Raw genomic sequence first — 24,722 nt, 5'->3', positions numbered from 1 at the left:
TTTATGAAAACATTACTTCTAGCATCTTTTTTTGTTGGTTTTTTTTAATTGTATTTGTTTTTAATTGAATGATGATTGCTTTACAATATTGGCTTGAATTTCTGTCATACATCAGCATGAGTTAACCATAGGTATACATATGTCCCCCTCCCTCTTGAATCTCCTTCCCACCTCCCACCCATTCCCACCTCTACCTCTAACATCTTATTTAACTATAAAGAGTGATTGCTTTTCCTGTAGTGTCAGAAACAAGACAGGGGTGTTCACTCATGCCACATCTATTCAGCATTGTTCTGGAGATTATAGCCTGTGCAATAAGGCAAGAAAAAGAAATAAAAGATATCTAGATTGGAAAAGAAGTGAAATTGTTTTTGTTCGTATACATGATTGTTCATGTAGAAAATTCTACTCAGTGTACAGAAAAAGCTTCTAGGACTAATAGTTTAGCAAGTTTGCAGAATTCAAGGTCAATATACAAAAATTAATTGTATTTTTGCATATTAGAAAAGAAGAACCTGAAATGACAAAATTTTAAATACCGTTTATAATGTCATCCAAACATGAAATTAATAGGGATAAATTTGACAAAAGGTGTCTAAGATTTTTTCATCAGAAAACTCTAAACCATTGCTTAGATGATTCCTGGATTGGAAAAATTCCCTGGAGAAGGAAATGGCAACCCACTCCAGTATTTTTGCCTGGAGAATACTGTGGACAAAGGAGCCTGGAGGGCTACAGCCCACTGGGTTGCAAGAGTCGAACATGACTTAGTGACTGAACAACAACAAGAGAAATTAAATAAAAGGAGCCATATATCCTGTTCATGGATCAGAAGACTCAGTGTTGTTAAGTCATCTCCCCAAATTAGTCAGTGGATCCAGCACGATTCCAGCCCTTGAACACACTCACCCTGAAGGATTCTCAAAGCTTTTGCAGGCAAATGGCATGGTGAAGGCTTGGGCACTGGCTGCACAGGATTTTGCTAAGCTGTGCAAGCCTGACGGTGGTCTCTAGAACGATATCCTGGGGGGGGGCAGCAAGGGCTCAAGGATGGACAGGAGGTCAGGAGCTGGGGCTTAAAACCAGGAAGAGCCACAAGGCAGGAGCTGGCAGGACCAGGCCAAACGAAGATTCACCCACAAGTCTGAAACTGTTGTCTCCAGGTGGTGGGATGATGGCAGACGCTTCTTTTTTTCTTTGTGTTTCCTCTCTCTCTTTTTTTTTTTTTTGAAAAAAAATGTCACAGAACACAACTATTTCCAATATCATCAGAGAAACAGCAGTCCTGTTGTTGGCTCCTATGGGGTTTTCCTTTCAGTACTTTTATAGAATTTGGGTATTTTTAAATGGAGATTGTATTTGTTTTATAACAAAGAACAAAAGGCAGGCAGACAGACCGAAAGAACATGACCTGTGGCTGAAGCAATAGGTTTTGAGAGACTAGCGGGAGCTCCTGGTGGGGCCACAACTCAGGAACCAGGACACGGAAGCCTCAGGAAACGCGGGATGAGCAAGCTACAGCACCACACTTCACTTGCCACGTTCTTCCTAAATCTGACTTTCGTTGGACACACAGAGTGTCTCCAGTTAACACATCAAGTCATCTTAGCACATTTGACAGAAGCCGTAACTCCTTAACTCCACGGAGGTAGATTGGGATCTCTTAATTACTTAATTGAAAAAAGGTACACATGTCAGACTGCTGCAGTGTTTGGGAATTAATCTTTAAAACTTGACAGTGAACATTAAATTCAATTAGGGAGAGCGATTAGCAAAGATTCTTCTCTCCTTCACCCCGGGTACTTTGGGAAGCGGCTGACTGGTCTGCATTGATTCTGATGCTACCATTGTGTATATATCAACCAGGAGAGCCGAGTACGCATTTTTCACTTTGGAGGGGAGTTGTTGGGCAGCTTAGGGATTGCTGAATTTCCTGAAACGTTTCCACGACTGGTTCAGGAGGCGGTGGCCGAGAAATCAGACCTCTCTGGTCGCTGATTTGGCCTTGGTGTCACAGGCTTCAGAGTCTCTTCTTTCTTTGGTTGGGATTCCCTCTACCCCCTCCTCCTCCTCCTTCCCTTCCTTCCCGTTCCAACGTCTGGTACTCAGGAGATGTTTGTTGAATGAATGAATAAATGAATGCATTTAATAGATGGGAGCATTTGGGCACATTTGCTGCAGAACACATTCTTTTTCTGACCCTCTCTCTGCCTCTCTCTAGGGGAAATACAGGGTGGTATTCACAGCTCCCTTCCCCCAGCCCTGCCCCTCGCCCTCAGTTCCTAGAAGCGACCACCCTCTCCATGTGTATTTTCTTTTTGAATTTATTTTTTGGTTGAGAGGCCTGTGGGATCTTCCTCCCTGAGCAGGGATCCAACCTGTACCCTCTGCAGTGGAAACGCAGAATCTCAACCACTGGACCACCAGGAAAGGCCTTCCATGAAGACTTTTATAGTCTTATTCAGTTCAGTTCAGTTGCTCAGTCGTGTCTGACTCTTCGAGACCCCATGAATTGCAGCACGCCAGGGCTCCCTGTCCATCACCAACTCCTGGAGTTCACTCAGACTCACGTCCATTGAGTCAGTGATGCCATCCAGCCATCTCACCCTCTGTCGTCCCCTTCTTCTCCTGCCCCCAATCCCTCCCAGCATCAGAGTCTTTTCCAATGAGTCAATTCTTCGCATGAGGTGGCCAAAGTACTGGAGTTTCAGCTTCAGCATCATTCCCTCCAAAGAAATCCCAGGGCTGATCTCCTTCAGAATGGACTGGTTGGATCTCCTTGCAGTCCAAGGGACTCTCAAGAGTCTTCTCCAACACCACAGTTCAAAAGCATCAATTCTTTGGTGCTTACCCTTCAGTGTGCAAATAAACATGGTAGAGTTTTGCTTCATGTGAGTTTTTATTTATTTTAAACATTTAAAAATACTTGTAATTTATTTATTTGGCTGTGCTGGGTCTTAGTTGAGGCATGTGGGATCTAATTCCCTGCCTGGGGATCAAACCGAGGTCCTCTGCATTAGGAGTGCAGGGTCTTAGCCTCTGGACCACCAGGGAAGTCCCTTCTATGTGTGTTTTTTTTTGTTTTTTTTTTTTTAACCAATCACTTACATTTATTTCAGGACATAATATACTATTTAGACCCAAGGACAGTACTAAATCATAACCCTGTTAAATACCTACAGGATATTTTATTTTTGCGAAGATAGGTCCTTAAAAACTGGACAGATTAATAATATAACAAATATCAAAATCAGATGAAAAATACGTTATTGCTCTCATTCACTCTGTCCTAATGTTAAAGATGTTACAAAGATATACAGATTATCATCATGCTGTTCTTTTGGGAGCCTATATTCAAGCTGACAATAAGGTGTTGTCAAAGGGATTGTTCTCTGATTTTTGCAAAGAAAAACAGCCCAAATTGTATTCTTAATGCTACATGATTTAACTGTATCATGCTTGGCACATGGTATTATTTCTCCTACTGGAGCAAGTTCTCATTTTCTCAAGGCCTTCCCCCCAGCTTTTCTAGAAATAAAGCTTAAATATCATTTATTTTAAGCTTTCAGAATAAAGTTGACCTCATTTATACAGGTACCAGGTTGGTGTACTCATATATATCTTTTCCAATTGCAGGCTAAGCAAAGGCATGCATTTAGAACTGTATTAATATATTAAAGCGAAAGATAAACCGACTTAATATCAAGAGAAATTGTGACCTTCCATGTAGTGTTTGATAGAGAAACACTGATTCTGACACATTGTCTTATTTTATTCAAATAGCAGTCTGCTCACACATGGTCCAAGAACACTTGAGTAATAAAGCAAATATAATCACATGTTAAAAACTGGTCTTCAAGCATCATAGCCAATGATGCCATGCTTGCCTATGATCTCGCCAACGTAAAACCACATCCACACCTCAGTGGCCACCAAACCATTCAGTAGAGCTTCCCTAACAGTGAGCTGTTAGAAGCTACCAGTTTTAGCACTCTTGATAATTTTTTTCAAGCTCTGAATTGCTGTAGGGATCTCAGCAGGGGTTGGAGGAACCAGCTCAACCTTGGCATAGTACCAAAACGTGGCCAATCGAGGCTTCGAGTAAGTCATAGCAGCGTTGACCAGCGCCGGGGCCTTTTCCGCAAGGTTACGGACAAACTGGGCCATGGTCCTAGGACGGAGAGCCTGTCACCCCGACTGCCCTTCTGTGTGTTTTTAAAATTGTGATGAAATACCCATAAGACTTACATAATATGTAATGGCTACATAAGATGTAGCCATTTTTCAGTGTAGATTCATTGGCACTAAGGTAGCTTCCCTGGTGGTCCAGTGGCTAAGACTCCGCACTCCCGATGCAGAGGACCTAGCTTTGATCCCTGGGTCAGGAAGATTCCCCCGGAGGAAGAAATGGCTACCCATTCCAGTATTGCCTGGGAAATCCTGTGGACAGAGGAACCTGTTGGGCTATACCGTCCATGGGGTCGCAAAAGAGTTGGTTGCCACTTAGTGATGAGACAACGAGTCTAAGTGCATTCACATTGCTGTACAGCCCTCGCCACCGTGCATCTGCACAACTGTTCATGTTGCGAAAGTGAAACTGTGTCCCCATTAACATGATCCCCATTTCCCCCTCCCGGCAATCCCAGGTAACCACTGCTCTACTTTCTACCACGATTTTGACTGCTCTCAGAACCTCTTGTATGTGAGATTATACTTTTTGTGACTGGCTCACTTCACTCAGCGTGAGGTCTTCAGGGTTTATCCATATGGTGGGATGTGTCAGAATTTTATTTCTTAAGATAGTAATATTTCACTGTGTAAGTGTATATGTATGTGATATACATGTATGTGTATATATATAGATCACCTTTTGTTTATCCATTTATTCATCAGTGGACACTTGGGTTGCTTCCATCTTTTGACTTTTATGAATAATGAATGCAGCTATGGACATTCAGTCCAGTTCAGTTCAGTCGCTCAGTCGTGTCCAGCTCTCTGTGACCCCACGGACTGCAGCACAACCCCATGGACTGCAGCACGCCAGGCTTCCCTGTCCGTCACCAACTCTCGGAGCCTACTCAAACTCATGTCCATCGAGTCTGTGATGCCATCCAACCGTCTCATCCTTTGTCGTCCCCTTCTCCTCCTGGCTTCAATCTTTCCTAGCATCAGGGTCTTTTCAAATGAGTCAGTTCTTTGCATCAGGTGGCCAAAAGATTGGAGCTTCAGCTTCAGCATCAGTCCTTTGAATGAATATTCAGGACTGATCTCCTTTAGGATTGACTGGTTTTATCTTGCAGTCCAGGAGACTCTCAAGTGTCTTCTCCAGCACCACAGTTCAAAAGCATGAATTCTTTAACACTCAGTTTTCTTGATGGTCCAACTCTCACATCCATACATGACTGTGGGAAAAACCATAGCTTTGACTAGACGTACCTTTGTTGGTAAAGTCATGTCTCTGCTTTTTAATGTGCTGTCTAGGTTGGTTATAGCTTTTCTTCCAAGGAGCAAGTGTCTTTTAATTTCATGGCTGCAGTCACCATCTGCAGTGATTTTTGTCACTGTTGTGAAAGTTCTAGGGCCCACAATAGATTTCCCAATGTAGGAATCTGGCAAAGGGGCTGAGGACCTCCAGGGAATTTGACTTTGAAGGCCAGTGGGATTTGAATACAGAACTTGCACAGGACTGGGGAAACAGCCTCTTGGAGGGCACAAACAAAACCTGTGTGCACCAGGACCCAGGAGAAAGGAGCTGTGGCCCCACGAGAGACTGAGTCAGACCTGCCTGCGTGAGTCTGTGGTGGAGGCGTGGGTTGAGTGGCTGCCGTGGGGTCAGGGGCACTGAATACAACAGTTCTGGCATAAGTGCTTTTGAAGGAGGTCACCATTACCGCCCTTACCCTTACCACAGTTTGGCCTCAGCCAAAATACAGGGAGGGAACACAGCCCCATCCATCAACAGCTATGAACATTGGGGTACAAATATGTCTTTGAGACCGTGGTTTTACTTTTTTGAGCATTTATACGCAAGTGGAATTGCTGGTTCATATTATAATTCTATGTTTAATTTTTTGAGGTTTTGCTATACTTTTTTTCCCTCTAGTGAGCAAACCGTTTTGCATTTCCATCAACAATGTACAAAGATTCTGATTTCTCCACATCTTTGCCAACACTTATCTTCTTCTCTTTTTTTTTAAATAATAGAAGCCATTCTAATGGATGTGAGGTGGTGTTTTTATGTGCTTTTAAAGCTTAGATGACATCATACTGAGTATATGCAACAGTGTATATTGTCTTATGTATTCAGGATTATAACCCTGTAGATCTAGTTCATTAATTTTACTTTGTTTTTTCTATTCAAGTCATACTTGTACATAGTTTTGAAAAAACAGCAGTTTCCTGTGCTCTGCCTTTCCACCATGAATTCCCACTTCACTTTGAAGTCTTCTGGCTGCCTCCTCTGTTATTTCTGTTCATATTTCTAAATGTAAATGCTGCTGGTTTTTGCTTTTCAGTCTGAAACCCCAGCTGTTGGCCCCTCACAAGGAAGAAAGGAACCGAGGTCTCTCAACATCCTTTGAAGGCCACTGTTGACCTCTTGTTTTCTTAATCTTAGATATTTACATATGCCTGGGAAATAATGCTTTCAGAACTCTGATCCTATGCATTTTGAGAACCTTCAGAATGTGACAGGGTGAATTTTCTCATCTTGAAAGGGGAGGTTATTGCTCACATCCAGTTTGTGGATGCGTGTGGGCATGCTTTGGGTTTACTCTTACTAAGGAAACAAGAGAGGGTCAGGGAATCCTGCTGTTAAAAACCACATGCTCTACACGCCTCAAGAAAGCACAGCCTCCAGCACCGCAGCTCCTGCCGGGCGCCAGGCACAGTGCAGCGTGCCCAACCCTCTCTCGTTCCCCACCGCTGCTGCCTGGTGGTGGGGCCCTGCTTACCCCCGTTATGTGGAGGTGGAGACTGAGGCCAGGAGAGGCCAAGCTTCTTGGCCAAGTCACATGACCTGCGAGCAGCAGCATCACATGGGAGGCGTGGCAGGTGCCTTCTGGCTCTTGTGTTCACGCCTCTGACCCAGCTCGGAGGGTCGGTGAGAGTGTCCCCTTCTTCCTGGGGTGACACCAGAGAGGGGGATACTTGCACTATTGAGCACCCCCCTGTGTCAGGCGTAGGGCTAGCCGGCTCAGGCTCCTTGCTTGCCAGTCTTTCCCCAGGGGCTCATGGTGGTTGGCGGAGTTTGCTGCAAGAGCTGGTGGGAATCCAAATGCAGCTCTTTCACGCCCGAATGGTCCCTGCTCTCGGAATGTTCAGTTCTGTACTTGAGGGCTTAAAAACACATTTCAGAGGTCATTAAGTGCACACAGGGCTTTCTGCCATGAGCATCACTCTCCACAGAGAGCAGGGGGCCAGGGAGGGATGGTACCTTCTCTCCCAGAAAAAAGGACAGCGTGCCCCTCGGGCAGGTGTCTGCTCCTGGTCTGGTTGCAGGCACCTGTGTGGCAGGCTCTAGTTTGAATTTTAGTCTTAAAGTGGGACGTATGCAGATGGCCTGGCCTGCTGCCATGTCCATTGCAGGGCTTAGAAAGTCCTGTCTCAGAGGACAGAGGTCAGAGGCACAGGCAAGGCTGGGCTGGAACTTTTTGGTGGCGAGCAGGTGTGAACCGGGTGAGAAGGGCTGGGCAGGTGTGTGGCAGGACACAGGACAGGCTGTTTCCTTGTGGGCTCCGTTAACCCCAGAAAAAATTTTGGGAACGGCTCCCTTGTGTCCTGCCAGTCCCAAGGCCTTCTTATATTTCCACCAAGAGAATTTCACATCTAGATACTGTTTGGATGGTCAAATATTGGGAGTCTGGTTCCACTGCGGGAGCATTTTCCGCGTGCAGGGGGGCTCAGCTGAGCCCCTGAGGTTGGGGTCCCGTTCATGACGTGTGTCGCTGTGTTTGCCTCGTAGGTGTGGAACGCCGTGGACTCAGGGAGCTGTTTGCAGACCTACTCCCTGCACAGCGAGGCAGTGCGGGCCGCCCGGTGGTCCCCCTGCGGCCGGCGCATCCTCAGTGGCGGTTTCGACTTCGCCCTGCACCTCACAGACCTCGAAACAGGTATGTTTCTCTGTATCCTTCCCCCGAGGCGCCCCCTCCTGCGAGCTGGCAGCCGAGCCAACGTTCTCTCTGGGGAGGCTTCTCCTGGCCAGGTTGGGGCGCGGGGCCACAAGCTGCAGCCATTTTCAGGGCTGGGGCACCTGGGATCAGGGGAGATGCAGCTTGGGGAGTGTGTTTCCAGGCCATTTGGCTGAAATGGAGCCTCTCCAAGGAGAGGTTCACGGTGGGCCTCAGCCAACTCGCCTGGAGGACAGCGCCCCAAGGTTGTCTCGGCCCCAAGCTGTGGGGCTGGATAAAGAGGTGGCTTTTTAATCAACTTCTGACATGCAATTTGTACTGAAATAGATTTAGCTTTATCACAGTGTCCTTTGGTTGGAATCAGTTTAGAATTCCTGTCAATTCATTACCATTGAAAGGCTGTAAGGAACGATTCCAGCTCATAAGGGAAGTCTGCAAACGAGTTCTGCTTTCATGCCCGCCCGCCCCGCACCGGCCTCTGGGTGAGATGGATTCGTGCTGGCTGGGTCCTCAGGGGGTGCTTGACAAGCAGGGCGAGAAGGAGAGAGAAGTCAGCGAGGGAACTTTTCCACTCCCCAGCTTTCCTGGGCAGCAGGCGCTGGGAGCACCACGGGCCTGGCCGTGGTTCTCCAGTGAGGACGGAGCTGGCTTCCAGCCTAGCCCCCTGACCCCAGGCTGGCTGCCCTTGGTGCCTCCCTGGCTTCCTCCTGGCTCACTTTGTTCTGGGTACCGCCACTAGGGCCAGGAGGGGAGGCCTGGGTTCACACTGATCCCTGGGACACCCCTGCCTGCCTGGCCCAGCTGGGGAGACGCTGGGGGCCCAGGCCTCTCCCAGAGTCCAGCAAACAGTGGGGTGAGCACCCTCAGAGCCTGGGCCCTCACTCTGCCCCGCAGCTCGGGTGCAGCGGGTCTGTTCCTCACCCCGAGTGTCCTTGTCTCCTGCTGGGTCGTGCAGGGTGGCCTTATGCGTGCCTCGCAGCACCTGTGACCGAGGCCCGGGGGCTGTCAGTCGGTAGGGGTGGTGACCAGGCTGACAGCCGTGAGGGCGGTGGGTGCAGTGTTTCAGGTTTTGCATGTGACACATCGATCCTGCCAGCCACTGTTCTCCCCATTTCCCAGGTGATGAAACTGAGGCTCGGAGGGGTGAGGGACTGGCTCAGGGCCTCCAGGGGTGCACGGAAGGTGGGGTTTGGAGCCACACCTGTGCCACTTCAGACTCCATGCCCGTTCCACCGGGCTGGGTGTGTGCACTCCTTAGACCGTGACCTTCCTGGGAGCCCGTCCGGGCCGAGAGGGAGCTGCTTCTCCGGGGGTTTGGTACCGCTGGGTGATGGTGACCGTTGAGTCAGTGACAGTAGGAGGTCCTGTCACCAAGTACCTGCTGTGTGCAGGGTCTTCTGTAGCCTTCTGTTCGGGGTGAGGCCCCACTTACTCCTTGAGACTGGCGCCTCCAGAGTCCCCTTTGTCACACAGACCCAGAGGCACAGCCGGGCAGTGGCTGAGCCAGGATGATCACAGGTCTACCAGGCTCCGAGGCTGGTGGCCTGACTGCTACACTGTGTTGCCCGTGGATCCAGGAAGCCATGCTTGGTATTGGAGACACAGAGGTGAATAAGCCCCAGGATGCACCCTGGAGAAGCTCCCATCTGCTGGGAGAGACAGACATGCAGAGAGTCCCAGAGAACAGTGAAAGGCTGAGATGATGTAGCCTGGAAGATCAAGGAAGGCTTCCTTGAGGAAGTGGGGCCCAAGCTGATGCAGGAATAGGGGAGACAGAGAATCAGGATGGAGGGGAGCTGGTGAGGAGGAGGAGGGAAGTGGAATCTCAGCAGATGGAACGAGGATGGATCCATCATGGGAGCATGAACCACGTGGTGTGTGTGGCAGTGTGGGGTGCAGGGAGCTGGGGGAGGTGAGTCTGGGGGTGCAGGAATGGGAGCTCCAGCTCCACACGCATCCTAGACCGTGGGGCGTGCCTTCCCCACATGCTGCTCCCCAGACCAGCATCACTGAGCACCCACGGGTGCCTGTGTCGCCTGCCCAGGGGTGGAGGTGGGATGAGTTTCCCACGCAGGTGATGCTGGCGGGTTAATCAAATGCAAGTCGGCTTGACAACATTAGTGAATTCCTGGTGGCCCTTTGTAATGATCTGTCTCCTCAGTCAACAGATGTTAAACAGGCCCTGCCACGGTCTCTGGGTGTGAGTGTGGGTGGGAGCAAGTGTGGGGGGTTCAGACGTGTTCAGGCCTTCCGGGAGGCCTCCCGCCTGCCGAGTTAGGGCCTGCCATAGCCGGTGGCGGTCGGGGGCTGTTGCTGAGTTTGGAGCAGGAGGGAGTCATGGCAGGTCTCCCTGGCAGCAGGTGTGACCGGCAGTGCAGTGGGAGCCACAGGAGGGGAATGTGCCCGCCCCACCCGGTCTGTGCTGGACCGTGCTGGAGGGAATGCCGTCTGCTGCCCCAGCTGCGGTGTGTGGGGTGGGACGGGGGAGGTCTGGCCCCGCCCCACCCTGCCCTGCCCCGCCCCGCCTGCCCCGGGCCTTGCTGTCCACTCGGGGTGGTGAGGGGGCACTTTCCTCTGCACCCCTCTGCTGGGAATGGGCTCACCACCTGATTCGCCTGTTGAAGGCCCCCTCTCATTCATTCAGCTGTTACTTATTGGGCACCAGCTGTATGCAGGCCCTCGTGCCGGGGCCGCGTTGGTGAGCAGCATGCACGCGCTCTGTGCCTTGAGGGGACCAGGTAGGGGCCAGGGGTTTGCCCTTGCCCTTGGGGAAGCCCTCTAGCTCCTGGACGGGGCCTTTCCTGTTGAGGGGTTGTTGGGTCTCTGGGTCCGTCCCCCTCGGTTAGTGTGGGAGCTCCCTGAGAAGGGCGGGGGGGCTTGTCCTGGTGGTCCCTGGGTCTCCGTCACCCGGCCAGGGCCGGCTTGAGCAGCTGCTCAGTGGATGTGTGGACGAGGCCGGGCTGAGGCTGGCACTTGCTGGGCAGGGCTGGGTTCACGGGGGCCGCAGGGTGGGCTGGGGGCTCCACGTGCCCTGGCCCAGCGTGTGCGGGGATGTTCTCTGCCTGCAGTCCTGTGGCTCACGACCTCATTTGACTTCTCTTGTCCTTTCTTGCCACCGAGTCTGATCTTCCTTTTCACTTGATCTGCCTCTTTCCGCCCTTGGTGATTTGGCTTTTTCATTTCAATCTAATTAGAACTCCCTGCCAGGAGAAGGCAACGCAGGGCGTTCTCACTGCCGCGCTCTGGGAATTAGTCACTTGGTGCCCATTGTCGCTAATGGGAATTTGGCGCCAAGGCCATTTATCCTGGTGTCCTCAATCAATACAGTTAAAAATCTGTGGATTCGGAAACGTCAATACCTGGCCTGAAATATGGAGGGCCAGCCACATTTTATCTCGTTAATTTATAGTTCTGACGGGCTGTTGGCTTATAGAACAACCATGAATCAACACTTAAATAAAATCTGCTCACAGATTAATTATTTTTGGTGCTCTCATTTCAGTCTGTAGTCTTCCTAACAAAACGTCTCTGGTACATTCGGCTGAGGTGGTCTTGGGGAGCGCTGGTTGACTCCGCCAGGGCGCAAGTGAGTCAGTGTCCGGCATACCAGGTCAGCCTGATTCCTTGGAAGCCCCCGGCCAGCTTGTGCTTGTTCATTTCCAAGTGGCGCTGGTTTCTTGCAGATTCCAGCCTGCAGCCTGGCTGGTGAGGCCTCGGACTTGGCATGCATTTGTTGACTGCAAGGGAGGTGGTCCTTTCCCTGGAGCCCCCAGGGCGCTGGGTGGTCAGGATCCCTTATTCTCCTGCCTGTGCCCAGTCAGCTCTCCCAATGTGTGACCAGCCCGTCTGGGGCATCCGGGCAGTGCCACCTGGTCCCAGCTCCCGGATACTGGAGGCAGCACGGTGGGACTGAAGGAGCTTGGATGGGGTGCGCTTGGGTGTCCTTGGGGGAGGGTCCTTGAGCTCTCTTTCTGCATCTGTGAACTGGACAGCAGTGCCCAGCGGGTGGGCTCGTCGAGGGGCACAGCTGAGATCACATGTACAGAGTGAGTGCCTGCTGCATGGAGGCCACTCAGCAAAGCAGCTCCTGCCCCGCTCCATCCCTGCCCTACAAGACCTGACAGAAGGTGGGAAATGATGGCCTTGTTCCTCTGAGCATCTGGACCCAGCTGCTGGACGATTTCTCCAAATGGGGCAGCTTTGGTGGCTCAGTTCCGAGAGCCTCCCAAGAGACCCTGAGCCAGCTTCCTAGCATGGCCTTGATCCCACGTGTGAGTCTAGGGGCAGACAGATGGGAAGACCACCTTTCAGGGTCTCCCAGCTGCTTCTCCATCTTTTCCTACTCCATGACCGGATGGCCTGGTGGGGGGTAGCAGCTTTCTGCTCGTCATGTGTTGGCACCTGCCCTTTCTTTGGGGTGGGTGTCCTCTTTGCTCAGACCCCACCACCCACAGCCTTGCTGTCCCTAGCCCCTGCCTGGCTTTTCCTGCTCTGGGATTGCTATGTCACTTGGCATGGGTATGTGGGCCCAAGTGGTCAACCGGGACTGGCCCCACCAATAATCATTGCTCTTGTTTTCCAGAAAGTGTCTTGGCTGGTGCTTCCCTCGTTTTTGCATCATGACTGGGGCCTCCATCACAGAAACATGGAAAAAGGGAATGACAGAGTGGCCAGTGCTCATGGTGGGCCAGGCCGTGGGCCCTCTAGCCCTGGTTCCCGGCACCCTGTTTGGCCTGTATCAAGCTGAAATGAATACGTGGATATTAGGCTCTCTGCTTATTATGTATTTAGTGTCCACACTGACCAGTCAGTGAGATATTTTTACCCCCATTTCACTGACTCAGAAGCCGAGGCCTGGTGTTTGGACCTGCAGTGACGGAACCCGGGCTCAGCCCCAGCCCGTGAGACTGGCAGAGGCTCTGGCGTTTGAAGGGCAGGAGTGGGTTCCCTCACCACGTCTGTTTCTGGGCTGCAGGCCAACAGTTTGTGTAAACTGAGTCCAGGAGAGCCTGCTTGGCCCTCTCCCGGGCAGCTGGCTCCCCGCCTGCTGAGTGGAGGATAACTCTCGGTGGTGGGCGTGGGGCGGCGGGCCCCTGGGAAGGAGCCGCACCCAGGCCGGTCCGGACTCATGCCTCTGATGAAGTGAGTGGCTGCACTGGCCGCACGCCTCCTTCCGGCAGGAGGAACGTTGCCCTGATGATTTTAGAACACTTGGCAGAGGAAGGGCTGATAAGCCTCCAAATTAAAAGACCCGAGGAGAGTGTCAGGGGCTCGCTCAGCTCTGGAGAAGGGGCCCAAGGGGAGGCTCCTTGTGGGGCCACAGCCTGCAGAGCAGCGCTGCCCTGAGGGGCCTGGGTGTCTCCAGTCCCGGGCTTTTCAGCACCTTGACTTTTCTAGAGCATCTCAGAGGGCCCTGGTTAAGTGTTCTCCCCGTGCCCGTGGAGAGCAGGAAGGCCTGCTGCCAGTGGGCATGGATACGGTGCTTCCGAGGGTGCGGGCATGTTCGTGTCATCACTCCTTTGGCCCTAGATCCAGACATGGAGGCTGTGCCCTCCTGATCCAGGCACCTGTCCCCGTTCCCACCCACGCTCTTCTCTTCCGCCCGCAGGAGTATCTCTCTCCAGTCCCAACCTTGATTTCTCCCCCTCTTTCCACACAGCTTTGGGGTGAGAAGCTGACCCTAACTGTGGATATATATGAAATCGGGTGCTACCATGCTTGAGTAGGCCCCCGCCAGCCCTGTATCTCACACTTGGAATGTGCCTCTGAGGCCTCTCCCCACCTCCACAGACGTCCGTCTTGTCATCCGCTAGTTAAGCTCATGCCAGCCCTCTGGATAAATCAAAGGTGGTTTTTAATCAGCGGTGCTATTTCATTCATGACCGTTACTGCACAGCAGTGGTGGCTTTACCTCTGAGTGTGTTTAATTGTTTAATTGCACTGCAGTTTGGCTCCCTTCGCAGGTAGGATGACCTCCGTTGATTGACCCCGGAGCCTAAACATGGTCACGGCTTGTTCATGTCCCAGCGGTGACCTCTGAGTCCCAGAAAACCAACTTAAGTTATACCTTTGGGATGGACCCTTTCTTTTTGCAAGTGGAGAACTATTTAAAAAAAAAAAAAAAGTTTGGAAAATTCAGCCCTATCCAGTTAATTAAATGCAGTGGCCAAGCTTGATGTACGAGAAATTTCTACAAGTACCGCCATTTCTTCTGCTACTGCGGCTGCTGCAGCTGCCGTCTTCAGGCCTGCCATTTGTTTGGGGCTCTCTGTCTTACCTGCATTGTCTCTAATTCTCACAACAGCCTCTGAAGGTCAGATCTGTTATCCTGATTCCTTGTACCGGGAGCCCACAGATCCGAGAGGATTGCCAGCTGATCCAGGGGCTGCCAGCTTATCTGTGGGGAGAGCATGCAGACGTGGCCTGTCTGAACTCTGGCCCGGGCCCCTCCCCAGGACTCAGCCCGGCATGCCAAGGCAGCCCTTGTTTCTGATCTGCAGAGTTTGATCTGAAAGTTAGCAAGCTCCTGTTCTCGTTAACTTCGAGTCAGGATGGTTAAATTTACAGCTGGCTGAATACTTCCCAGAGGATGAGTGTAACGATATTGATTTTAGTGGAATGAGTCATATGCCGCCTGCCTGGGAACACGAGCTCCATCACCCGCAGCCGGCAGTCGCAGCCAATCCCTTGTCAATGTCTCCGCAGCCCGCTCCCCAGCCCGCGATGTGCACGCAGAGCCCAGGAGAAGGAAAGGTCACGGCGTACCGTGGGCGGGCAAGGCGGGGTGCAGCCGGCTGGGCCCTGGGGTCGCTTGGGTCCGGCCTCTGTCCCAGCGTGACTGGTTTGTGTGACGTCCCCTCTCTGTCCTCCATGCACCCCGCTGTGAAACAGGTCCATGCAGAGTTGCAGTAGGACCCATGCACGCCCCAGGCAGGGGCCCTCTCCCCGAGAAGAGGGCCTGAACTTCCCTGCAGTCTCTTGGGGACCCAGGCTTGGGTTTCACCTGAGTTGTTACGTGCCAGGACCTGGGCTGGGGTGCAGACCTACTGAGGGCGCTGGAGAGGCCCCTCAGGGCCCTGGAGCCTGCATGACGAAAGGGCCCCACATAGTAGGCGTTAGGGTGGACAGATAGTGTTGCCCAGCCACACGGGTGGTCACCTCGGGGAGCTCAGTGTGTCTGTCTGAGAAAGGGGGGTGGGGGCTCCCTGAAGAGACCCCGGCCGGCGTGACCAGCTGCCTTGTCTCAGCAGTATCGGTGATGGCGCGCTGGCGGCAACAGGAGTGTAGAGAGAACAAATTGCATTTCTGCGTTCTATTTCCAACATGTTTTTGCTTTAACGGCGAGTTATAGTTTATTTGTATCATTATTGATTCACGGAGGCAAAGAAGTGATTTTTCTAACTCCAAGAGGGTCTGAACAGTGCTTATACCAGTCGAGTTCATTACAACACGATCAATAACGTCGGTGTTAGTGGATTAAATATTTTAAAACTCAGTTTCGTATAAGCAGCATACAGCGAAGAAGTGGAATTTTCCATAACAAATGTGTAAACAAGTCAGATGCATCTCATGGTTAGAGGTTATATATAACCAAGCGTCGTGCTCAGAGTCTCATGGCCCCGGGAAGGGATGTAATAACTATGCCGCCCTGTTTCTGAGAAGTTTCAGAGCAGGAGCACATGTGACAGGCCAGGATCTCCGCTTCCATCACGGCTATCACCTTCAAGACAGTGTCTGATAAATGTTTGCCAGCCTTATCCATGTCTCTTTAAGAAAATGTAAAGGCCAGCCCAGGGCATCATATTCTCATAGCCTCAGAACAAAAACTTAAGTCAGTAATCTCTCAAGTCCCCTGCTGTTGAAAACTCATATCCCTTGGTTTTAGCTTTCAGTTTAGCTAAGGATGAATTCAATAATTTGGGGCTTAGTTGTCTTCAAACCGTAAGAGTTTCCCTTTGTTGTTTGCTGTCTGCTGGGCCTTCTAGAATCCTCTGCATCCCACGCTGCTTACTGCCCTCCCGACAGATGTTCGCGTTTGAGGGCACGCGACCCCGCAGAGAAGGGGCCTGCCCAGGGTCGCTCTCCTGAAAGTGACAGAGCTGGGATGAGCCCCGGGTCTGTGTGACCCTCAACCCCTCCTCGGTATCACCTCTCACTTTGCATAGGTTGCTGGGGCCCTGATTGCGTTACAGTCTCACCCCAGACCTCCATAGGTTGTGTCTCTCGAAAATTAGGGATCTGTAAGCTGTGAAAGTGCTGTACTCAATATGCCAGCAAATTTGGAAAACTCAGCAGTGGCCACAGGACTGGAAAAGGTCAGTTTTCATTCCAATCCCAAAGAAAGGCAATGCCAAAGAATGTTCAAACTACTGCACAATTGCACTCATCTCACACACTAGTAAAGTAACGCTCAAAATTCTCCAAGCCAGGCTTCAGCAATACGTGAACCATGAACTTCCAGATGTTCAAGCTGGTTTTGAGAAAAGGCAGAGGAATGAGAGATCAAATTGCCAACATCCGCTGGATCATGGAAAAAGGAAGAGAGTTCCAGAAAAACATCTATTTCTGCTTTATTGACTATGCCAAAGCCTTTGACTGTGTGGATCACAACAAACTGTGGAAAATTCTGAAAGAGATGGGAATACCAGACCACCTGACCTGCCTCTTGAGAAACCTATATGCAGGTCAGAAAGCAACAGTTAGAACTGGACATGGAACAACAGACTGGTTCCAAATAGGAAAAGGAGTATGTCAAGGCTGTATATTGTCACCCTGCTTAATTAACTTATATGCAGAGTACATCATGAGAAACGCTGGGCGGGAAGAAGCACAAGCTGGAATCAAGATTGCCGGGAGAAATATCAATAACCTCAGATATGCAGATGACACCACACTTATGGCAGAAAGTGAAGAGAAACTAAAAAGCCTCTTGATGAAAGTGAAAGAGGAGAGTGAAAAAGTTGGCTTAAAGCTCAGCGTTCAGAAAACTAAGATCATGGCATCTGGTCCCATCACTTTATGGGAAATAGATGGGGAAACATTGGAAAGTGTCAGATTTTATTTTTTGGGGCTCCAAAATCACTGCAGATGGTGACTGCAGCCATGGAATTAAAAGACGCTTACTCCTTGGAAGGAAAGTTATGACCAACCTAGACAGCATATTGAAAAGCAGAGACTTTACTTTGTCAACAAAGGTTCGTCTAGTCAAGGCTATGGTTTTTCCAGTGGTCATGTATGGATATGAGAGTTAAACTATGAAGAAAGCTGAGCGCCGAAGAATTGATGCTTTTGAACTGTGGTGTTGGAGAAGACTCTTGAGAGTCCCTTGGACTGCAAGGAGATCCAACCAGTTCATCCTAAAGGAGATCAGTCCTGGGTGTTCATTGGAAGGACTGATGTTGAAGCTGAAACTCCAATACTTTGGCTACCTCATGTGAAAAGATGATTCATTGGAAAAGACTCTGATGCTGGGAGGGATTGGGGGCAGGAGGAGAAGGGAACAACAGAGGATGAGATGGCTGGATGGCATCACCGACTCAATTGACATGAGTTTGGGTGAACTCCGGGAGTTGGTGATGGACAGGGAGGCCTGGCGTGCTGCTGTCCATGGGGTCGCAAAGATTCGGACAAGACGGAGCGACTGAACTGAACTGAAACTGAAGCTTATTAAAAAATGGAAACATTTTTTAGTTTTGGTCCCTTTTAACAAAGAAAATACAGCAGAGGCCGAGATATTACAAGTAAAAGTAGGAAAAAAAGATTAATTATGGCTTGTCTTCTAACTGGAAAATTTTAGTACTTAAAAGACATAGATTCTCTCTCAGTCTCTTTAGGGAATGGAGAATGAATAACATAGTCAAATACATTTTTTTTTCAGCAAAAATGTTCAGTCATTATCTTTTAGCAGCTCGACTTTCACTTTTCCTCTCCTCTCCCCCGCCCCCACACCCGTACCATTGCTGGCAAGACTGTATCACTACACTTTTTGAAAAAACATGGCTAATTCATTGCCTTTCCTGAAATAAGCATATGGTTATATGATATGGTCCAAGAAACAGGGAGGATTTTTTTTTCCTCCAGGCAGATAGTTTGTTTTTCCTTTTGGACTTAAGGGTTGGCAGTGAATTGCAAATGAGCAAGAAGTCGGCATTAGGCACAGTTGTTTCCTTCTGAAGAGAAGACGTGTGGCCTGCTGGGGCCTTCTCGCGTTGCGGGGGCTGCAGCGGCACCTGGACGCCCCTTTTCCCACCAGGGAACGTGACGATTGTCTTTCCCCTGAGCCCCCATGCGAGTCCCCCAGCCCTTTGGCTGGAGCGAGGCTCCTGAGGCCAGCCCTGGGGTGCACAGGCTGGCACCTCTGTTCCATCCTTCCTGGACGGGGAGCCTGCTAACTGGGCTCTTAAATGCTGGGTTTCTTTCTCTCATCTTCCTTTTAAATATTTGTGTACTCGGCCGCGCGGGCTCTTAGTTGCGGCGTGTGGGACCTTTCGGTCTTGGCGGCGGCACGCGGGATCTTAACTTGTGGCGTGCAGACTCTCAGTTTGCAGAGCGTGGGATTGAACCCAGGCCACCGGCACTGGGGCTGTGACGCCTTTGTCCCTGGACCACCAGGGACGTCCCACTCTTGGTTTCTGACCATGGTTTTCTGACTTGGTTTCAACTGTAGCAGAAAGGCGAGGAAGAGTTTGGGTTCCAGACAAGTTTCAGGAAAGGAAAAGAAAGAGGAAGAACAAGAAGTACCAGGTTTCCAATGAGATTCATTCCCCAGGAAGCAATTTTTTTGGTTAACTTGAGAGAGTTGCTTGTCTTTTGAGCTAATGAAAGGGGCACAGCACCCAGAACACTACAAGTCTGTTCATCTTCCTGATGCTTCACAGGGGAGTTATTTATTAGAAAAGCAGTATTATGACAGCAATATCAGTGTTATCTTACTACGCCTCGAACAACGCATTTCCCTGGGCGAATCCCCACCTTTGTTCACGTGCGTCCTTCTTTAATGTTCCTGTGACTCGAGAACAAGTGCCCAGCATGGTCGTTCTTGCCACACTGCTATTTACAGTCCCAGTTGTAGATGGCTTTTCAATGTGGCGCCAGGCAGAGAACCTTATTTGCCTTAACTGCTCTCCTCGGGTTGGACAGCGAGACTACTGTTTATGGTCCCTTCACCATAGTCAGCAGCGCGATCCCAACTGCCCAGCCCTCGACAGCACGTCGTGATGACACACGACGACCACGGAGATCTCTGTGTGTTGCATTTTGTAGCAAAACAGTGGAGGGGCTTATTGAGCTTAAGGAGGCATAGAGTCTTCATTTACAAAAAGTCAAGTGTTTCCAGAATTTCCTCTGATGACAAGTGACTGCCAACTCTAGGCCCTTAGAAGATATTCGGGAAAAAAAAAAATCAACATGTTTAATCATCCATCAAGGTAAAGGTGATACTTTAACAAAGAACAAGAGAGTAGCCTCTTTCCAAAAAATTTGTACCATGGAGAGGACATTTTGAAAACAGATGTTTTTAATCATTTGTATTATTCTGTAATTTTTGTTGCCCCAAATGATGTGAATGTATCACCTATTAAAACTTTGATTTTTGCACTTTTAACCCAGGAACAGTGTTTTTCTAATCTGCTCTAAAATCCTATAAATGAAAATTTCAATGGATTGTGAATTGGGTTGTTAAAGATTACTTGCAGGAGCCATTATTTGGCATTAGGGGAAATGGAGCTTTATTAGCAAAATGTTCATAAAATCCTTTGCATCAGTGGTAGAAGAAAGTGGGAAATGTCTCTCCTGTTTCCAGCGGTAAATGTCTTCCATTGTGGCTCCTCGAATCTCTGGAAGGAGGCTTTTGGGGCTCTGGCAAACTTCGGGGTCTAAACTGAGGCTGTAACTGAGCTGCTGTCGAGTCCCCGAGTCAATGAAAGGTCCCTAGATTACAAAAATGGAATAAGTATAGTCCTGCTGCTCTTACTAAAAATATCACAACTCATTTGGTTTAATAATTTCCAAGAGGTTTGTTGGTACTCTTAGTAAATGGCATATTAAAGTGTGTTTTAAAATATGGGTTATTTTATCCTTTTGTCCTTGTCTCAAAATCATCTTATTTTTTTGGTAATTGTTTTTATATTCATAATACATTGGTTCAGTAGCACACTGTGTCACTTATTTATTAAATAAATACACCCGTGTTGGCATCATATGCCTAAGGGTGTCTCCTGTGCTGTCAGACAAGTTGGGAGACCAATGATGTAGGCATATTGGCTTTATCAAGACTTCTGCTGTAACTCTCAAGAGCACCAGTTGATGACTTTTATCTCCTCACCTGGTGAGCTGGTAGAGCATTTAATTAAGTATGGTCCTGAACGCAAAGCCAGGCGGTCTTCCGGAAGTGCTTTCTAAATCTGTGGGCCCAGTGCATTTCCTGGGTTCCTGTGAGAGGAGACTCTGCTTGAGATCTTGGCAGGGCACTGGCTTCCAGCTTCTTAGGTCCCTAACTGCCTACCACCTCAGCCCAGGGGAGGGTTTCTGAGGGCCAAAGGCGGTCAAGGATGCCCCTCCTGGGCTGTGGCAGTGTGCAGAGGAAGGCAGGCTGGCTTTGGAGGCCAGTATACCTTGGCTCAGCGCAGAAGTTCCGTTCCCCACGTGCCCCGACCGAGTCCGACCTGTTCTAAATGATCGACAGTTCTGGCATTTTTATGGCTTACCTCTAAGCGATCTCGGTGAAGAAGATATTTTCCACAGCAGAGTTACGTGCATACAGGCAGACATTTGCACAGTGCCTGGGGGTGCTTGATCGCAGTATCATGGCAGATAGAAACGGTGGTCCACACGCCTTTCCTCCAACCTGTGGCCTGAGTCACTGTGATGTCACACTCATTGATCACTCAGGGTCTGATGGCACCCCACCTGCCACACTCTACCGCAAACTCCACCCACCGCATCCTATTGCAAGCCATAAGGGTGTGATTGTAAGGTGCTGATCCTAAGAAGAATCACTTTGGCTCATCCTGCTCTTGGTTTTTACACTGCCCAATGAGTAATCTATGGTATTAATTGTGTAGCTTTGGAGCTGTTATTCAGTCTTCCTGAGCCTTGGTTTCTTCAAACTGCAAAGTGGGTTTAGGGTTGACATGTGCTTTAACTGGGTTGATGTGCTTGGGTTTACTGTGCACCTAACACGTGGTGTTCGTGGATTCAGGCACGTTGCTTATCCCAGCGGGTAGGGGTGAGGTGGGGTTGAGCTAGTAGAGGATCTCAGGTAGCCTGAGAGTGAGGGCAGACACTACCCTTGCTGTGTTTCCAGAAATTCTCCCCTGGCTGCCTGGGCCCAGGTGGCCGTGTTCTGTGGCTCCGTACCAGGTGGCGTCTTAATTTTAAGATATTTAGTTTGTGATCTGAGTATCTTCTGACTCTTCGTTTTGTGTGTTGTAGGAACCCAGCTATTCAGCGGCCGGAGTGACTTCAGGATCACCACCCTCAAGTTCCATCCGAGAGACCACAGTGTTTTTGTGTGTGGCGGCTTCAGCTCTGAAATGAAAGCTTGGGACGTAAGGACCAGCAAGGTAACACCCACCTTCCTCGCTTGGCCTTTCCAAGAGAGCTTCCTTGACAATTTGAATGATTGGGGGCGGGTCAGCATCTATATATAGGACCCTCGAGATGGAGTAATTACCACTTAATATGTAATCAGTGCAAAGCGTAATTTTTAGATGTTTTGAAAGAACAGTCTTGAGTCATTAGATATTAAAGCATCGTAGGTGCAGTTCTCTGCGAGCATGTTGCTAAAAATATTTGTGGAGCGCCTACTGTGTGCAGATGCTTCCGGATGTTAGAAAGTGAATCAGCCTTGGATTACTCAAGGGAGTAATATTTGGATACAGATCAGTGGTGTGGAGGAGTGCTCTTTGTGTGTGTATGTGTGTGCTTGAGGGGAGGGGGCTTGGGGCGGGGCCAGCATTCACTCAGGGCAAGGACGGCTTCACAGAGGAGACTGTGTTGCCTTTGGGGCTTAAAGGCTAGTCCCCATCGGTCCCATAAGAGAAGCAATTGTCCAGTCCCATCCGTTACCACAACCTGCTGCTCCCATTGCTTCCCTCACTTAAGACATGGCATCTCCATCCTTCTGGTTGCTCAGGCCAAACCCATCAGAATCATCACGCTCTCTGCTCCTGCTCTCATCCCCCGACACCCGAACCATCAGCAGATCTGTTTATAACTGTGGTTTTAAGCCACCCTTGTCTCCCGCTTGGGTAATGGCAGTGCTTTCCTTTCTGATAAATGTCTTCCTGGCAACACCACCCCACCCGCACCAGCCCCAGCCCCTGACAGTGTATTCTCAACACAGCAGCCAGGTGGCCCATGATAGCGAAAGTTGGATGTGTCACTCTTGCGGTCAGCACCGTCCAGGCTCAGGTCTCACTCGCAGTAAGGGCTGTGTCCCTGCAGTGGCCCACAGGCCTCATGATCTCCCGTCAGCCCCTTCTCTGCAGCTCTGGTCCCAGCAGCCTCCTAGCCGTACCTAGAGCACATCGGCGCATTCCTGCCTCAGGGCCTCTGCACCTTTGCTTTTCCTGCCTGCATGCGCCCCTCCCGGGTTTCTATGGAGAGGTTCCCACCCCCCACCCCCCCAGGGTCCTGCTCAAATGCCGCCTCTGCAGGAAGGCCTTCCTGGACCAGGTGCCGGGCAGTCCTGGTGTTCACTAGTCCCCCCGCACCTCACTTCTCTCCATATCATTCATTATCATCTGGCCATGGCTGTACGTGTCTATTTGTCTGTCTCCCTCCCTTTGAATGTAATCTTCCAGGGCAGTGGTTTCTGTCTGTTTCGTTTGCTGCTGACTTCTAGCTCCTAGACCAGTGCCTGGCACGTGGTAGGCGCTCAGCAGATCTTGGTTGACTGAATGAGCAGATGGAGGCGACCATGCAGACTGTGGGAGATACAAGGTTTGGACAGGACCAGTGACCTGCTCGATATGGCTGGGAATGGGCCCCAGGCAGTGGGACAGGCGGGCAGAGAGACTTTTAATGCTGTGCATCTGGATTTGGATCAGCAGTGGGGAGCCATGGGAGGTTTGTGAGCAGAGGGGGCCGGGATCAAGACTGAAGAAGGACTCAGGGAGGGGCAGTGAGGAAGAACCTGAGTGCTCCTGCCTCTGGGGAGCCAGTGGTTTCAGGATGTCTGTTTCAAGCCCTGAGAAGCAACGCCCCTGGTCTGAAGGAGGCACCCAGTCTCTCAAATGCTGCAGAGTCATTCATGATGAAACGTGCATCGATCTTGACCTTTGCGGAATGTCAGAGACTGCGGTCCTCCGGCTGGGACCCAGGGGAGTTGGTGGTCCCGTGCTGAAGGGCTCCAGCCTGCTGCGCCTGCGGCACCAAAGCCGCTGCCTGGAGGCGTCCCCGTCCCGGCAGGTGCAGCGGCCCCGCAGGTCTGTGCTGAGCAGAGGCCGTTCCGAATGGCTGGGGTGGAAGGTGGTGGGGTGAGGTCTCCAGTGCTGGACTCAGAAGGCAGGCTGGTGCTTTGGATCAGCAGCTGCAGGAAGGTGCTCTCCCACCAGGCTGTGGACGGGGGAGGCTGGTGTTTTGAGGAGAACCTAAAACCAGAAACAGTTTCCTTCAAGAGGACAGGATGTTCCATCCGTATGTGTCTTGCTTACAGGATTGTGCCTCACACAGAGCGGGGAGAATTAGACATAGAGAGATGTACTCTTTTTTTAAAAGAAAAAACACACATTTTTTTCTTTTACAAAGAGACTATTTTTTTTTTTAAACAAAAATATTTGGAAAAGAGAGAAAAGCTACACATAAAGAAGTGGACACGTGGACTTATAAAAGCACTGGAACACTCATGTTTGGGCTATAAATACATGGTGAATGGAAGAAAACACTGGGAAGTGCTGTTGGGGCTGGAAACTCTTAGTCATGCCGTTTGAAGCCAGGCCTCCTGGTCACCCAGCCCCTGCTGACGGCCACGTCCCTCAGAGGTGCGCTTACTGTTTTTAGCCCCGAAGACCAACCACGTAAGAAATTACTCATCAAGGACGCCATCTGATTTAAGACTTTGTTAAAAATATCGGATTTTCTCCCAGGGCAGACGCCAGCTGATGCGCTCTCAGAATGCTAGGGGAGAAGCAATCAGGAGCAGATGTTGCTGTGACTGGTACTGGCACGTTTGCCAGTCCTCTCCCAAGCTAGTAACATGGGTAACGGGACCGCGCAGCGTTTGTTTTTGCTTCCTTTTCCCCAACAAGCCGACCGCCTGTCCTCCTCGCTGGGTCACAGGGCTCGTTACATTTGCACCAGCCAGACTCAGGGGATCACTCTCTTTCCCGCTTCAATGAATGTTTCATCTGAGAGGTTTGACCCAAGCGCCTCCTGTGGATACAGCGGGAGGGCCAGAGAGGAGAGGCAAAGGTGCCCGCTTAAGGTGACTCTCCGCAGTCCTGCTGTGCTCCCACGGGGCGTGGGGCTCTGTCCAGCGTGCTGAACTCTCCAGCCCTGCCTGGCACCTAGGGCTGAGCAGTGTGGCTCTTATTGCCTTCATGGCCAGCCAGGAAAACTGCAGGAGGTACGCAGACTTTACCTTAAAATCAT

General features: G+C 50.3%; 1 protein-coding gene and 1 pseudogene across 2 annotated transcripts in view; one reads left to right on the top strand and one right to left on the bottom strand.

The window, feature by feature from the left end:
• The window catches only part of WDR25 (WD repeat domain 25), a 117,446-nt gene that overhangs the window by 53,552 nt on the left and 39,172 nt on the right, over positions 1 to 24,722 (top strand). For both annotated transcript variants that reach the window (XM_044933016.2, XM_044933017.2), the window contains exons 3-4: positions 7,964 to 8,111; positions 21,561 to 21,691. In XM_044933016.2, coding sequence (XP_044788951.1) covers positions 7,964 to 8,111; positions 21,561 to 21,691 — 279 coding nt within the window. The remainder of the gene's footprint in view (positions 1 to 7,963; positions 8,112 to 21,560; positions 21,692 to 24,722) is intronic.
• On the bottom strand, positions 3,755 to 4,190 carry LOC102392855 (annotated as a pseudogene).

Source organism: Bubalus bubalis, chromosome 20 (assembly GCF_019923935.1).
Source record: "Bubalus bubalis isolate 160015118507 breed Murrah chromosome 20, NDDB_SH_1, whole genome shotgun sequence".
NCBI lineage: Eukaryota > Metazoa > Chordata > Mammalia > Artiodactyla > Bovidae > Bubalus > Bubalus bubalis.
The sequence above is the reverse complement of the archived record's forward strand: the minus strand, read 5'-3'. Positions and strand labels throughout refer to the sequence as shown.